Consider the following 14,054-nt stretch of genomic DNA (forward strand, 5'->3'; position numbering starts at 1 on the left):
TCAGCAGGACCAGTGCCAAGAGGCTGGGGAGGGGGCCGAGGATGAAGCAGAAAGGAGATGCTGAGGTCGACACAAGGCAGACAAAAGAGAATAATTAGAACAACCAAAAGCGTCAGGCCCAGACAGCTGGCACGGCAGGGTGCGGAGTCGGGAGAAGAGGGCCCAGCATACAGCCAGTTCTCAGGGAGGCTTATAATTGACACAGAATCCACAGGGTCGCTTGCCTTCTCCCTGCACAGGTTTCCAAGCCTTGGGCGGGCAGGAGGGGCTTGGGGAAGCCTGACGCTCTCCCCCTTCCTTCAACCCTGTGCCCTGGAAGCCGCCTCCATTCCAGGGGAAGAAGCAGGACTGGCCATGCAAAGGAATTTGCCCCCCCCCCCCTGGTCTCTGCTGGAATGGCAGGAGGGGGGGAGTGTCTGTGGCCAGAATACAAACCTTCACCTGCCCCATTCATCCTTGCAAATGTGCATTCTGGAGATTGCAAATGTGCATTCTGGAGATTCCAACCCCCCACCCCCATTTTATTTTTGAGCACGAGCACAAAAATAAATAAATCTTCCTTTGCTGCCTTTGCCCCCCCCCCCCACACACACACATGCCAGAAGGCCTGTTCTTGTCACCGGGAAGGTCCCTGACACTGCCGCTCTCCCGGTGCCAAGATCTGAAGGTACAGGCGGGCTGCACCTTTGAAAGGAGAAGAGATGAAAATGTTGTGCTTGTACACGGTTAAAGCCCTGCTTAAAATGCTTCTGCTTTCCACAGCGCTCTCTCTCTCTCTCCCCCTCTTGAATCCCCCCCGGTGTTGTTACTGTGAAGGGAGATGAATAATTCATGGCCAGCGAATGCCTCACTGGGCCTAATCACCACTCTAATTGGAGGTTTAGATCAGAGGCGGCTAATAGCTCCTGCAGTGGGGACTCCATAGGCTGTTGACAGGGAGAGTGCGGAGAGCCTTATCGTTGGCCTGTTTCAATTCCCCCGGGACACCACCAGGCGGAACAGCATCCAGGTCCCCCGATACCAAAGGACACAGACCGCAGGGCCAATTAAATTTATCAGGGAAGAACTGACATCTAACTTAAACAGAGGGGGAAGCCGGAGGAGGAGGACGACGACTAATAGGGTTCCTTCCTTCTCCAACGGCTGCCTGTCTTGGGCTGCCGGAGCCGGCTTCAGCCCAGCCGGGTGGGCACCGCGCCAAGTGGCCGGGAGCTCTCAAGGCAAAGGGGAAAGAGACAGCAGTGTGTCGTCGTCCGTCCCCCACCCCGTTCTGTAGCAATGCTGGCCCGGGACAAGCAGCTACCAAGATGATGGCGGTTTAAAAAAAGAACATTCAGGATTTGGTCTTCCTCCCCACCCACCCCTTCTCCTCTCCTCCTTCCCAAATCTCTGCTGGTGTCACCGGGGAGCCGAATCGGACCCCGTTAGCCGCGCAGACTTCGTTCTGAAATGTCACTCAGGCCCGAGGAGTACAAGTCATTGTCTTCGCAGGAAGACTTTAATTGCGCTGTCGTGCTGCTGTTCGCTATAATTAACGTTGTCAGCATTTCCCAGCCTTTTATAGACCTCTGCTTTCTGTCAGTTTTTGGTTGGGGGGGGGTGAGGGGGGTGGGGAGAGACCCTTTGTGGAGAAAGTGTGATAAGCCAGCTCCCAGCAGGGGCTGCTGTTAAATGTGGGGTTTATTTTGGCAATATGGGAACTGAATGAAAGCGGGGGTGGGGACTATTGTTTGTTTTCTCTCTCTCTCTCTCTCTCTCTCTGCGTGGGTGTGGAGCATTGTGAAACCTGGGTGCAGGCCTTGCTTCCCCTTGTAATAAGAGAAGAGGGAGAGATAAGAGATTGGATTTATACCCCACCCTTCACTACCCGAAGGAGTCTCAGAGCAGCTCACAATCCCTTTCCCTTCCCCTCCCAGGTGGGGCTGGGAGAGCTCTCTCGAGGACTGCCCTTGAGAGAACCGTTCTGACAGAACTTGTGACTGACCCAAGGTCGCACCAGCAGCTGCATGTAAAGGAGTGGGGAATCGAACCCGGTTCTCCCAGAATTAGAGTCCGCGCTCTTAACTGCAACACCAAACTGTGTTGTGTCTTCAGATTACACGTGCACCATGGGAATCATGCGCAGGCATATGGTTCACTCGGCAGGCAGCCCAAACTGCTCTTTTTCTCCTTGAAGTAGGTGTAGGAGGCCCCTGGAGGTGCTCTCCTCTCTCTAGCCAGCCTCACCTCCACCCGGGGTTTCCTGCAAGCGAAGGATCCAGTCCGGCACACCTCCTAATTGTTCCGGGCTGTTCCCGCCCACCTCCAGGTGGCAACTGTAGATCTTCTACTGAGGTCCCTCCCTTCCCAAACCCTGTGGCCTCCCTGAGCTCCATTCCCCAAATCTCCAGGTATTTCCCTATCCAGAGCGGACAACCCCATGTCAGGGGCTGGTAGTATTCTGCACCTCGCCCCAAAGTCCGTGCTAAGATAAATTGTGTTCAAAACACGGTAATGATATACATTGGAAAAATAAGTCATGCAAATCCCATGCCGTTTCTTTTAATTGCGGAAAGAGTTGTTTTTCATTTGGCTTTTATAGAAAGTTGAACTCCACCTTAGGGCTTCTTGGGGAAAAGCTTTTGAGGGTCGGAGCTCCGTTTGTCCCTTCTGGACTCGAATCTCGCTGTTCTACTGGAGACCAACACGGCTCCCCTCTCACTCTACCTTAGGACTTGTTTTGTGCTGAAACAAGGGAGCATCCCACTGAGGAAGCCCAAAGGAGCTCAGATTCCCACCCATTGCTGTCTGTAGCACTTTGGCTGCTCCTTTCATGGGCTTTAGCTTTCCTCTTGCTTCTCTTTTCCCAGGTTCGGTAGGGACTCCGCTGCCAGGGGTGAAGGTCCGCATTGCCACTGAGAGCTCCCAGCGGGAGGGCCCCGCCTACACCATCCACGCTGAAGGCGATGAGCACGGCACCAAGGTACCATGGTGGCTGGGCCTAGAGGAGGTGAGGGAGGGTCCTGGCAAACAGGGAAAGCGGCGTCGAGGCTTCTGGGTTTTTGCTCGGCCAGCTCTGAGGACGGAGACGTGGCCCAGGCTGGCCAGGGAGCTCCCGGTTGCTTTTCTGAATCGCGTGTTTGTGTTCCCAAATGAATAATGGGATTGGCAGCAGAGTACCCGCTGGGCATGCCCAAGGTCAGTCCCTGGCAGCACCTCCAGTTGAAGGAGCTCAGGGAACAGTTGCCAGGAAGGGCCTTCCTGCGCCTGAGACTTTGGATAGCGGCTGTCAGTCAACACACAGTTCCGAGCTGGATGGGCAGTGTTCCCTCTAAGCTGAGTGAGTGTGAGCCAGCTCACAGTTTTTTAGCCTCCAGCTCACAGATTTTTGTCTCTGCTCAGGAAGGAGGGCTCCCGAGAAAACTAATCTATGCAGGAGCCAAATCGCTTGCTCACAACTTTAATGCCAGTAGCTCACAAAGTAGAATTTTTGTTCACAAGACTCCACAGCTTCAAAGTCAAAGTCAGATACCTTTAATGGCATAAAAGTAAAATACATAGATATACAATAACACAGCGTGAAAATTTAAAAGCATAACGAACAAAATAAATAATTCCTATAGGAGCATAGATCTAACTTCGGCCGCTTCGGCAAGAAACTTGGCCACTATAGCTGTGATATCAGGATTAACAACCTTTAGAAGATACTGAATAGCGTTTTCCTTATTAGAACCATAATTAAGAGGAAATAAAGATGACAATTCTTTGCGTAAGGCTGAGTGAAATTGACTGTCGAAAATAATATGATATATTGAATCCACAGATTTTAAAGGGCATGAACATAACTTTTCATGTAGGGGGACTCCACAGCTTAGAGGGAGCATTGTAGATGGGCCGGTGGTCTGACCAGGAATGGGCACAGTTGACGCACTAACTGAAGCCGGGTGAAAAGCGCTCTGCACCACCACAGCTGCCTAGTTTCCTAAGGTGACCGCTGTGTCAAGCAGCACTCCCGAGCGGCAGGCTTGGCTTTCCAAGGGGAGTACAACCCCATCCCAGACAGTGGAGATCTGAAGTCCCTGGTCTGCCTTTCTACTAAACCAGAGAATCTCTCTTTTGTCAGGACTAAGCTTCAGCTTGTTTGCCCATTGCTGGGCTTGGCTCCAGTGCTCTTGCTGATTCCCCCCCCCCCCGCGCATGTTTTCCCAAGGGACTTTCTGACCACCCCCCTCCCCATGGACAGGGGAGAGGGTGCTGTCTGTCCCTAGAGAACTGGCCTTATGGCCCTCTTAGTGAGAGTCCTGGCTGCTGTCTCTGCGGAGTCTTTGTCTGGCCTTTTCATTAACCCTTTCTTAGGCATCTCTGGGTCCTGCTGTGTGGGGAGGCCACAGACCCAGCCTGCCTTTGGACACCCAGAATTGCTCCCTTTGGCTGAACCCCCCCCCTCCTCCTGTGCTGAGAAGGGAGGAGTGTTTGGTCTTGAAGGGGCCAGTTGCAGGATAGCTTTCCGTTCTCAGTGTCAACCAGAGGCCCAGTAGCCCTGTCTGCCTCTGATCCTCTTTGCTTTGCAAAATCAGAGTGAGGGGCATTTTTCCCAAATAAGACCCAAAGTGAAAAACAGGCAAAATTAATTTTTAAAAAATCCAGGCTTCTAAGAGGCACCTTAAGCGAATTATTTCCGTTTGACAGAGTGGGGGTGGGTAGGACTAAGGCTGCAAGGCTGGGACTGGACTAAGGTGTCCGAGGGAGCGCGGGCATAGTGTAGTGGTCAGGGCGTTGAGACCCAGGTACAAATCCCCACTCTGCCCGGGAAGCTTGCTGGGTGACCTTGGGCCAGTCACACACTCCCAGCCTAACCCACCTGACCGGGTTGTTGTGAGAATACAGTGGAGGAGAGGAGAATGATTTAAACCACTTTGAGTCCCCATTGGGGAGACAGGTGGGGCACATGGGGGGGAGGGAGGAAAGGAGGGCCCAGGATGGCAGCACACCCAGCTCTGCCCTGTCCCATTAAAAGAGGGTAGGCCTGGTTTTAGGGGCCAAAGGGACCAGCGCGTGTCTCCCTTGGGTCAGGTGGCTTACGTGTTGCCTCCTCTTGCACTTCTGCAACTGAAGCTGAGCCAAAGCAGGGTATCGAGAATCAGCAAAGATCTGTGCCCCCCGTCGATCCCCCTCTCCGCCTCCCTCCCTGCCCTTTGTGGTCTCAAATTTTAGATTGTATTCTCCTTGGGGCAGGGCCCTGTTTTCCTGTGAAATGCCACACGTCTTGATCACTGCTTGACTAATGCTAAATAATATTTCCCGGCTGCCTGTTTTCCTTGGCAGAGCCTTTCAAGTTCAGGAGAAGAAAATTGCATTTGGGGAGACTTGCCTAGGAGTGTTCTGCGCCACTATCAGTGCGCGCCTGTTGCTCCCAAACCCCCCACAGCATCCTTTTATGGCCGGTATTTTATTAGGCTTGGGGTTCAGTACATGAAGCTGCTGGGCCATAGGCTGAGGCACTCCTGGGCTCAGAATCCCAAAGTCCGATTTGGGACTCTTTCCAGCCCGCCTGCCCTCACAGTGGCTGGCGTGTCTCCCTTTCCTGCTGCTAACAGAAATGCATACTCAGCATTTATTCGACCCTACCTTCTCCTGCCCTCTGCAGAGTGTTTAAAACCCCCGTCAGGGTTGGACGCGTTCTAATTTCTCCAGGTCCTTTGCTCCCAAAGTTCCTCTCTGCAACTCATATGGCTGATAGTCCCCCTTACAACTTGGAAGGAAAAACCCCCGGAGCAAAATCGTAATCCACCAGGCGAAAGCCAGCCGAGCAAGCCATCGTTTCTCCAGCATGCCTTAGAAAGTTGCACTTGGCAGCCTGAGAGCTGCCGGGTAAGAGTGGAGCCAGAGGGCGGATGTAATTTGCAAAGCTGGTTTCTGGCACTGCCAAAGATCAATAATCTCCTTAGCGGGAAGTTTGCTGGCGCTCGCTGTCCCTTCTCCCACTTTGCTTCATTAGAGAGTGCTGAAACCTCTCTGTGAACCTTGGCACGGCTTCCGCTTGGTCTCCAGCAGCTCTTGGACTTTTCTCCCATGTCCTGCACTTTTGCCCTTGATAGACCAGGGAGGAGAAGGGAACTGACCGATGCCAGTTGGGGCTCTGCTATTGCTACAAGTCATTAGTTTAAAATATATATATTATAATTTTCTGGTAATCAGGATCTTTGATGTACGTCTAAAGTGAGCAATCACTGTTACGCAATAGATAACACCATTCCTATGGGTTAAATAAAGTGGAAAGTCTCCCCCCTGCACCATCCATTGTGTTGGTACAAGCTGTGTGTGAGAATGAAGAATGGCCATTTATATGCTGTACTAAATGTCACAGAATCACAGAGTTGGAAGGGGCCATACAGACCATCTAGTCCAACCCCCTGCCCAATGCAGGACCAGCCTAAAGCATCTCTGACCAATATTCCTCCAGCCTCTTCTGGAAAGCTGTCAGTGAAGGGGAGCTCACCACCTCTCTAAGCAGCTGATTCCACCTTTGAACCACTCTGACCGTGAAAACGTTTCTCCTAATCTCGAGCCGATGCCTTTTTGCATGCAATTTAAACCCGTTGCTTCGGGTCCTCTCCTCTGCCCCCAACTGGAACAGCTCCTTGCCCACCTCCAAATGACAGCCTTTCAAATATCTAAAGAGAGCAATCATGTCCCCCTTCAATCTCCCCTTCTCCAAACTGAATATTCCCAAGGCCCTGAGCCTTTCCTCGTAGGGCTCATTCTGCAGGCCCCCGATCACCCTCATCGCTCTCTTCTGCACCCTCTCGATTTTGTCCACACCCTTTTTGAAGCGAGGCCTCCAGAACTGCACACAGTAGGTGGGGTCAGGTGCGGCCTGACCAAGGCAGTCTACAGAGGGGCTACGACCTCCTGCGATTTCAATGCTATGGCTCTTTTAATACAACCCAAGACTGAATTTGCCTTTTTTGCCACTGCATCACACTGACTGCTCATATTCAGTGTACAGTCCTCTCTTACAGTGCATGCACACGAAAGCTTATACCTGGAACAAGACTTTGTTGGTCTTAAAGGTGCTGCTGGACTCGAACTTTGTTCTACTGCTTCAGACCAACAGGGCTGCCCCTACCTGAATCCGTCTATATGCCGTACTGGTGGGGTTGCTGTGACCTGGATGGCCCAGGCTAGCCTGACCTTGTCACATCTCAGAAGCTAAGCAGGGTTGACCCTGGTTAGTATTTGGATGGGAGACCACCAGGGAAGTCCCGGGTCGCTGGGCAGAGGCAGACGATGGCAAACGACCTCTGTTCCTCTCTTGCCTTGAAAACCTTTGAGGGGCACTCTAAGTCAGTTGTGATTTTTTTAAAATATATTTTTATTTTTCCTATTTGTATCCCGCCCTCCCCAATGGGCTCAGGGCGGCTAACAAGGGTGAGGTCATTTGCCATGCCATAGGTAAAAACATATAAAACATAGTAAAACATCCAACACTAAAACCACAGTACTCAATCCATTTCTAATATCCTAAATCCAAGATGGTAACACCGCAGTTCCAGATGGTCCTCCCATAGTATACGTGTCCAGTGGAGACGGCTTGTCAGATCTTCAGTAGTTTCCAGGTTCTTCCTCGGCCATGTCGATGCATCCATTAAGATACCTTGACGGTGGTGGTATAATGGGGTGGCGGCTCCTACTCAAAGGCCTGGCGGAAGAGCTCCGTCTTACAGGCCCTGCGGAACGGCTCAAGGTCCCACAGGGCCCGGATCTCCCCCGGGAGCTCGTTCCACCAGGTAGGAGCCGTCACCGAAAAAGCCCTGATTGGATGGCACTTTACACCCACACAAACACGCACACATGCTCTGACAGGGTTATCCTATAGATCAGTCCTTCCATCAGATTGTTCACTTTTGGGACATCTCTCCATGGCCAACGCCTCACTTTTAAATGCCCATGCCCTGTGGTGTAGTGGTTGTAATCAGACTGGTATCTGGAAGGCCCAGAATCGAACCCCCATTCTGCCGTCGAAGCTTGCTGGGTGACGTTGGAGCTTAGTGTGCCTCGCAGGGCTGTTGTTTGTGAAACCAGAGTGGAGGAAGAGAAGAGATTGGATTTATGCCCCGCCCTTCACTACCCAGAGGAGTCTCAGAGCGGCTTATAAACTCCTTCCCCTCCCCACCACAGACACCCTGTGAGGTAGGTGGGGCAAATAGAGAGCTCTTTCGAGGACTGCTCGCGAGAGAACAGCTCTGAAAGAACTTGTGAGTGACCCAAGCTCACACAAGCAGCTGCATGTGGAGGAGTGGGGGAATCAAACCCGGTTCTCCCAGATTAGAGTCCGCGCTCCTCACCACGACACCAAATTGGAGGCAAGGGGAATGATGTCAGCTGCTTTGGCTCTCCATCGGGGGGGGGGGGAAGGCAGGGGATAAATGAAGTAAAAAATGAAATATATTTTTAGGTTAACTCTTATTTTGTCAATGAGGAAAAATGGGAAGGGAGCGATCAGAGTAGAAGTAGAAAAGAACCAGGGTAGAAGGGAAAGGAGTCGAAAGATGTGGGGGGTGTCCAACCTTTCACTTTCGGGCTCCATCTGTAAAGCAGCGACATCTTTCCCCAGTATCCATTTGGAGATGCCCGAACATCCCAGATTTTGACCATGGTGCTGGGAAACATTTTCTTAGAATCATAGAATCACAGAGTTGGAAGGGGCCATACAGAGGCCATCTAGCCCAACCCCCTGCCCAATGCAGGATCAGCCTAGAGCATCCCTGACCAGGGTTTGTCCAGCCGCTGATTAAAAACTGCCAGTGGGGGGGGAGCTCACCACCTCCCCAGGCAGCTGATTCCACTGTGGCACAAGTCTTACTGTAAACCAGTTTCCCCTAATATCCAGCCAGTACCTTCCCGCCTTTAATTTAAACCCATGACTGTGAGTCCTCTCCTCTGCTGCCAACAGGAGCAGCTCCCTTTCCCCCTCTGACAGCCCTTCAAATACTCCAAGAGAGCTGTCATGTCCCCCCTCAGCCTCCTCTTCTCCAGACTAAACATTCCCGAGTCCCTCATTTTCTGCATGGAAGAAGAAGAAGAAGAAGAAAAGAAGAAAAGAAGAAGAAGAAGAAGAAGAAGAAGACTGGGTTTATACCCCGCCCTTCACTTGGAGTCTCAGAGCGGCTTACAAACTCCTTTCCCTTCCCCTCCCCACAACAGACACCCTGTGAGGTGGGTGGGGCTGAGAGAACTCTGACAGAAACTGCTCTTTTTCAAGGACAGCTCTTATCAGAACTACGGCTTGCCCAAGGTCATCCATCCAGGTGCGAGTGGAGGAGTGGGGAATCAAACCCGGTTCTCCCAGATTAGAGTCTGCCCACTTAACCACTACACCAAACTGGCTCTGTTAGAACAGCTGTTAGAACAGCACTGTGACTATTCCTAACCTCCCTGCCACTAAGGGATGAGTGCTCCTGGCTGAAAAGTTTGGGAGCAGGTGGGGCGGCGGAAACGGTGAGCTTTAGCAGATCCCCTCCAGGGTTGGTGCTCCTGGCATCCAATGCCACCTCTCAGCGTCTTCCCTCCTCCTGCTAGGAGGCACATGTGGGGGGATCCCCGTGGACAGCTGAAGAGCATTTGCCCAACCGAGCTTCTCGAGCTGCTGCGTGTTGTACTCGTAGCTGGCTGTAGGATTCACTTAGCTGGCCTCACCTATAAGGAGCTGCTGCTGGGCTCTAGATTCAGGATGGGCAAAAGGAAACACTTCTTTGAACAGCAAGTGATTGAAATGTGGAATTCGCTGCAAGAGGGCGTCGTGAGGGCCCCAAGCATAGCTTCAGAAGGGGATTAGATAGATTCATGGAGGAGAGGTCTATCCTGGTGACGGAAGGGAACCTCCATGTTCAGAGGCAATAGACCTCTGAATGCCAGTGCCGGGAGGCAACATCAGGGGAAGGTCTCAGCCTCTGTGCCTTAGAATACTAGAAGCATAGAGTTGGAAGGGAAGTCCAGCCTTGTTGATGGCCCTCCAGAGGAAGAAGAGATTGGATTTATACCCCGCCCTTTACTCAGAGGCTCAGAGCGGCTTACCGTCTCCTTTCCCTTCCCCTCCCCACAACAGACACCCCATGAGGTAGGCGGGGCTGAGAGAGCTCTCTCGAGAACTGCCCTTGAGAGAACAGCCCTGACAGAACTGTGGCTTCCCCAAGGTTCTCCTGCAGCTGCGAGTGGAGGAGTGGGGAATCAAACCTGGTCTCCCAGATTAGAGTCCGCGCACTTAACCACTACCCCAAACTGGTTGGCCACTGTGTGAGACAGGATGCTGGACTAGATGGACCACTGGTCTGATCCAGCAGGGGCTCTTCTGAGGTTCCTATGCCTCTCCAATCCTGATTCATTCATAGGGCCGCGTTTAACTCCAGTGCATATTTCATAGCAATGTAATTTCCCTGCCATCTCCTGCTTCTTTGCCGCGGCACATGTGTGCCCCTGTGACCTCTCCTGATGCTTCCATGCTCTCACCTCCACAGCATCGCATGCAGGAAAGGGTTACTTGCCTCTCACCCCCCAAACCCTGGATATTTCGGCTCGCTTTGTTCACTGCAATGCATATTTCATAGGCTGTAGCTTCCCAGCTGGCAGGAGCCTGCAAACTCTTGGAGCATAGCGGGTATTGTCTGTCTATTTATTTTAATGTCCCACCCCCACCACCACCACGACTCTCCCCCCCCCCTTAAAAAGGAAAGAAAGAAAGAAATGCTCGCTTAGATGGGAGCGTTAAGCTCGCGGCCTTGACAATGGAGCGCTGTCAGCAGATAAAATGGGTTTGTATCTTTGCAGCTGTTCAGAATGCCACGTTTCTAACGGGGAGAGTGTTAAATTTGGAGAGTGTGCCGTTTCTGTGCAACAGGCCTTTGGGGAGAGAGGGGGGGGGGGAGCCAGAAAGAGAGAGCGCCGCCTGCAACTTCCAAAGGGCCATAACTCAGCAGAAGTCTCGGGGGTCAGTCCCTATCCTCCGCGGTGAAAATGACATTTACCGGGCTGAGGTGGGCCACGGTCAGGCAGCTTCGGGTGTCCACAAGGACTGGGCTGCAGGGCTGCATTCAAGAGCTTTGGGAAACATTTCTAACGGGGAGAGTGTTAAATTTGGAGACTGGTCACCACACCTTAAAAAGGATATTATAGCTTTGGAAAAAGTGCAGAAAAGGGCAACTCGAATGATAAAAGGGTTGGAACACTTTCCCTATGAGGAAAGGTTAAGGCGCTTAGAGCTCTTTACCTTGGAGAAACGACGACTGAGGGGTGACATGATCGAGGTTTATAAGATTATGCATGGGAAAGAGCAGGTAGAGAAAGAGGTACTATTCTCCCTTTCTCACAATACAAGAACTCGTGGGCACTCCATGAAACTGCTGAGTGGTCGGGTTAGAACGGATAAAAGGAAGTCCTTCTTCACCCAAAGAGCGATTAACACATGGAATTCACTGCCGCAGGAAGTGGCGGCGGCTACAAGCATGGACGGCTTCCAGAGGGAATTAGATAAGCATATGGAGCAGAGGTCCATCAGTGGCTATTAGCCACAAGGTATAGATGGGGACTCTGGGGCAAGTGATGCTCTGTCATCTTGGTGCTTGGGGGGGTCAACAGTGGGAGGGCTTCTAATGTCCTGGCCCCACTGGTGGACCTCCTGACGGCACCTGATATTTCTGGCCACTGTGTGACACAGAGTGTTGGACGGGAGGGGCCTTTGGCCTGATCCAACATTGGCATCTCTTATGTTTTTATGTTCTTAAACTAGGACCAGCTTGTGCCCCAAAACCCTCCTCCTCCTCCTCCTTGTCCAGTTGCCAGGTTTAATGGAGGGGTCCTCCTTACAGCTCCCAATGCAGTCAGAAGCCTTCTCCACATCACTGCTTTGTGGCCATCCGCTGGCAGAGTAGCTTCAGCCCAGGCCTATGGAAAGGTTAGAGTTGCCAACCTCCAGGTGGGGCTTCGAGATCTCTCAGACTTACAGCTGGTCTGCAGACTACAGAGATCAGTTCCCCTGGGGGAAGTGGCACCTTCAGAGGGTAAACCCTGTGGTATGCCACACATTGTAAGTCGGACTGCCAGAACAGGTTGGGAAACACCTGGAGATTTGGAGGGAGATTGGGAGGGGAGGGACTTCAGTGGCTGTATTTCCATGATGTCTTGTGCTTTCAATGCCAATGAAGGTTTTTTTTGTGTGTGACTTCAATGGAGTCTGTCTTCCAAAGCGGTAATTTTCTCCAGGGCAACTGATCTCCATTGCCCGGACATCAGTTGTAATAGCGGGAGATCTCCAGCCATCACCTGGAGGTTGGGAACCCCTAGTTGTAGGTAAAATTCCCTCCCTCCCAAAAAAATATCCTATGCTTTGCAGGAATCTCCAGGAATTTTCCAACCTGGAATTGGCTACCCTAAGAACATAAGAGCATAAGAGAAGCCAATGTTGGATCAGGCCAATGGCCCATCCAGTCCAACACTCTGTCACACAGTGGCCAGAAATACCAGGTACCATCAGGAGGTCCAGCAGTGGGGCCAGGACACCAGAAGCCCTCCCACTGTTGACCCCCCCCCCAAGCACCAAGAATGCAGTGCATCACTTGCCCCAGGCTGAGAGTTCCTACCTATACCTTGTGGCTAATAGCCACCGATGGACCTCTGCTCCATATGTTTATCCGATTCCCTCTTGAAGCCGTCCATGCTTGTAGCCACCACCACCTCCTGTGGCAGTGAATTCCATGGGTTAATCACTCTTTGGGTGAAGAAGGACTTCCTTTTATCTGTTCTCACCCGACTGCTCAGCCATTTCATGGAGTGCCCACAAGTTCTTGTCCTGTGAGAAAGGGAGAAAAGTATTACTTTCTCCACCTGCTCTATCCCACACATAATCTTATATTATGAAAGAAAGATGCAGTATGAAAGGCAGACGCTCCACACTGGCAGAGCCTCCAGTGCTGCACTTTGCCAAATTCAGGCCTTTTTCTCAAGGCTTTGGAGACTGGGCTGTGCCAGTCTGAGATGGACCAGCAACATATTCTTCGCAACATGTGGCTGGCTGGCTTCTGAGACTGAGTGCTGTGGTTTCCCTGGCACCTGGCGCTCCCAAAATGTTTTTTTTCAGGTTGTGTGCCTTGGAGCCCAGCAAAAAGCTGCTGTCCAGACACACCCTGGTGATCCTGCAGACCCATGTGGAACTCTGTGTAGGGGACAGTGTGAATTAAAGCCAATCTAAGTCCATTGTTTTTTAGGAGCTGCGGTGGCTCAAGTGGTTAAGATGCTGAACTGCAGGCTGTGGAAGGTCGGTAGTTCAGCGGTTTGAGACCCAAGTGTGCCGCATGACGGAGTGAGCTCCCGTCTCTAGTTCCAGCTCCTGCCAACCTAGCAGTTCGAAAGCAAGAAATTGCAAGTAGATAAATAGGTACCACTTCATTGGGAACGTAACAGCGTTCCGTGCACCTTGGTGTTTAGTCATGCCGGCCACATGACCACGGAAACGTCTTCGGACGGTGCTGGCTCTTCGGCTTTGAAACGGAGATGAGCACCGCAACCCTAGAGTCGGACTCGACTGGATTTCGCGCCAGGGAACCTTTACCTTTACCTTAAGTCCATTGTTTAGTCTCTGCTGGGTGGGGGGGGGGGGGATACACAGAGCTCAGAACGGCAACATGTTAAGCGCAGTCACCCCAGGAGTCCCTGTTCAGGCCTCTGGGGCTCATTCCCTGGATCATTTTTCACAGTGTGCAGATCCTCTTCTTGCTGCTTTATGCTGAAATATCTCCCCTCCCCCATTTCAAATGGCGAGCCTTGTCTCTGGCCTTTTGAGGAGGGAGCTTCTTTGGTTTTGAAGCATGCCCCCCCCAATCTCCGCCGCCCCCCAAGACTATCTCGAACGCCTTCACACAAGTTCACCAAACTTTGAGGCTGAACCAGGAGGACTGTTCCCGATTTCCCTGCCAGTGGGCCGGATTTTCTTAGAAGGGGTCTTGAGCTCTGAACAGCCTGTAGCATTTCCTTGGCGCACCAAGATGCAGCTCAGAAAGCTGAGCGTGAGTTGGGTTAAAATA

The 14,054-nt window shown here is 52.0% G+C and overlaps 1 protein-coding gene across 1 annotated transcript in view; it reads left to right on the forward strand.

The window, feature by feature from the left end:
• ACSF3 (acyl-CoA synthetase family member 3) overlaps window positions 1–14,054 on the forward strand; it is an 84,075-nt gene that overhangs the window by 30,227 nt on the left and 39,794 nt on the right. The window contains exon 6 of the mRNA XM_015406729.1: window positions 2,850–2,962. Coding sequence (XP_015262215.1) covers window positions 2,850–2,962 — 113 coding nt within the window. The remainder of the gene's footprint in view (window positions 1–2,849; window positions 2,963–14,054) is intronic.

The sequence above is a fragment of the Gekko japonicus genome, unplaced genomic scaffold (genome assembly GCF_001447785.1).
Source record: "Gekko japonicus isolate JY-2015 unplaced genomic scaffold, Gekko_japonicus_V1.1 scaffold386, whole genome shotgun sequence".
Classification (NCBI taxonomy): domain Eukaryota; kingdom Metazoa; phylum Chordata; class Lepidosauria; order Squamata; family Gekkonidae; genus Gekko; species Gekko japonicus.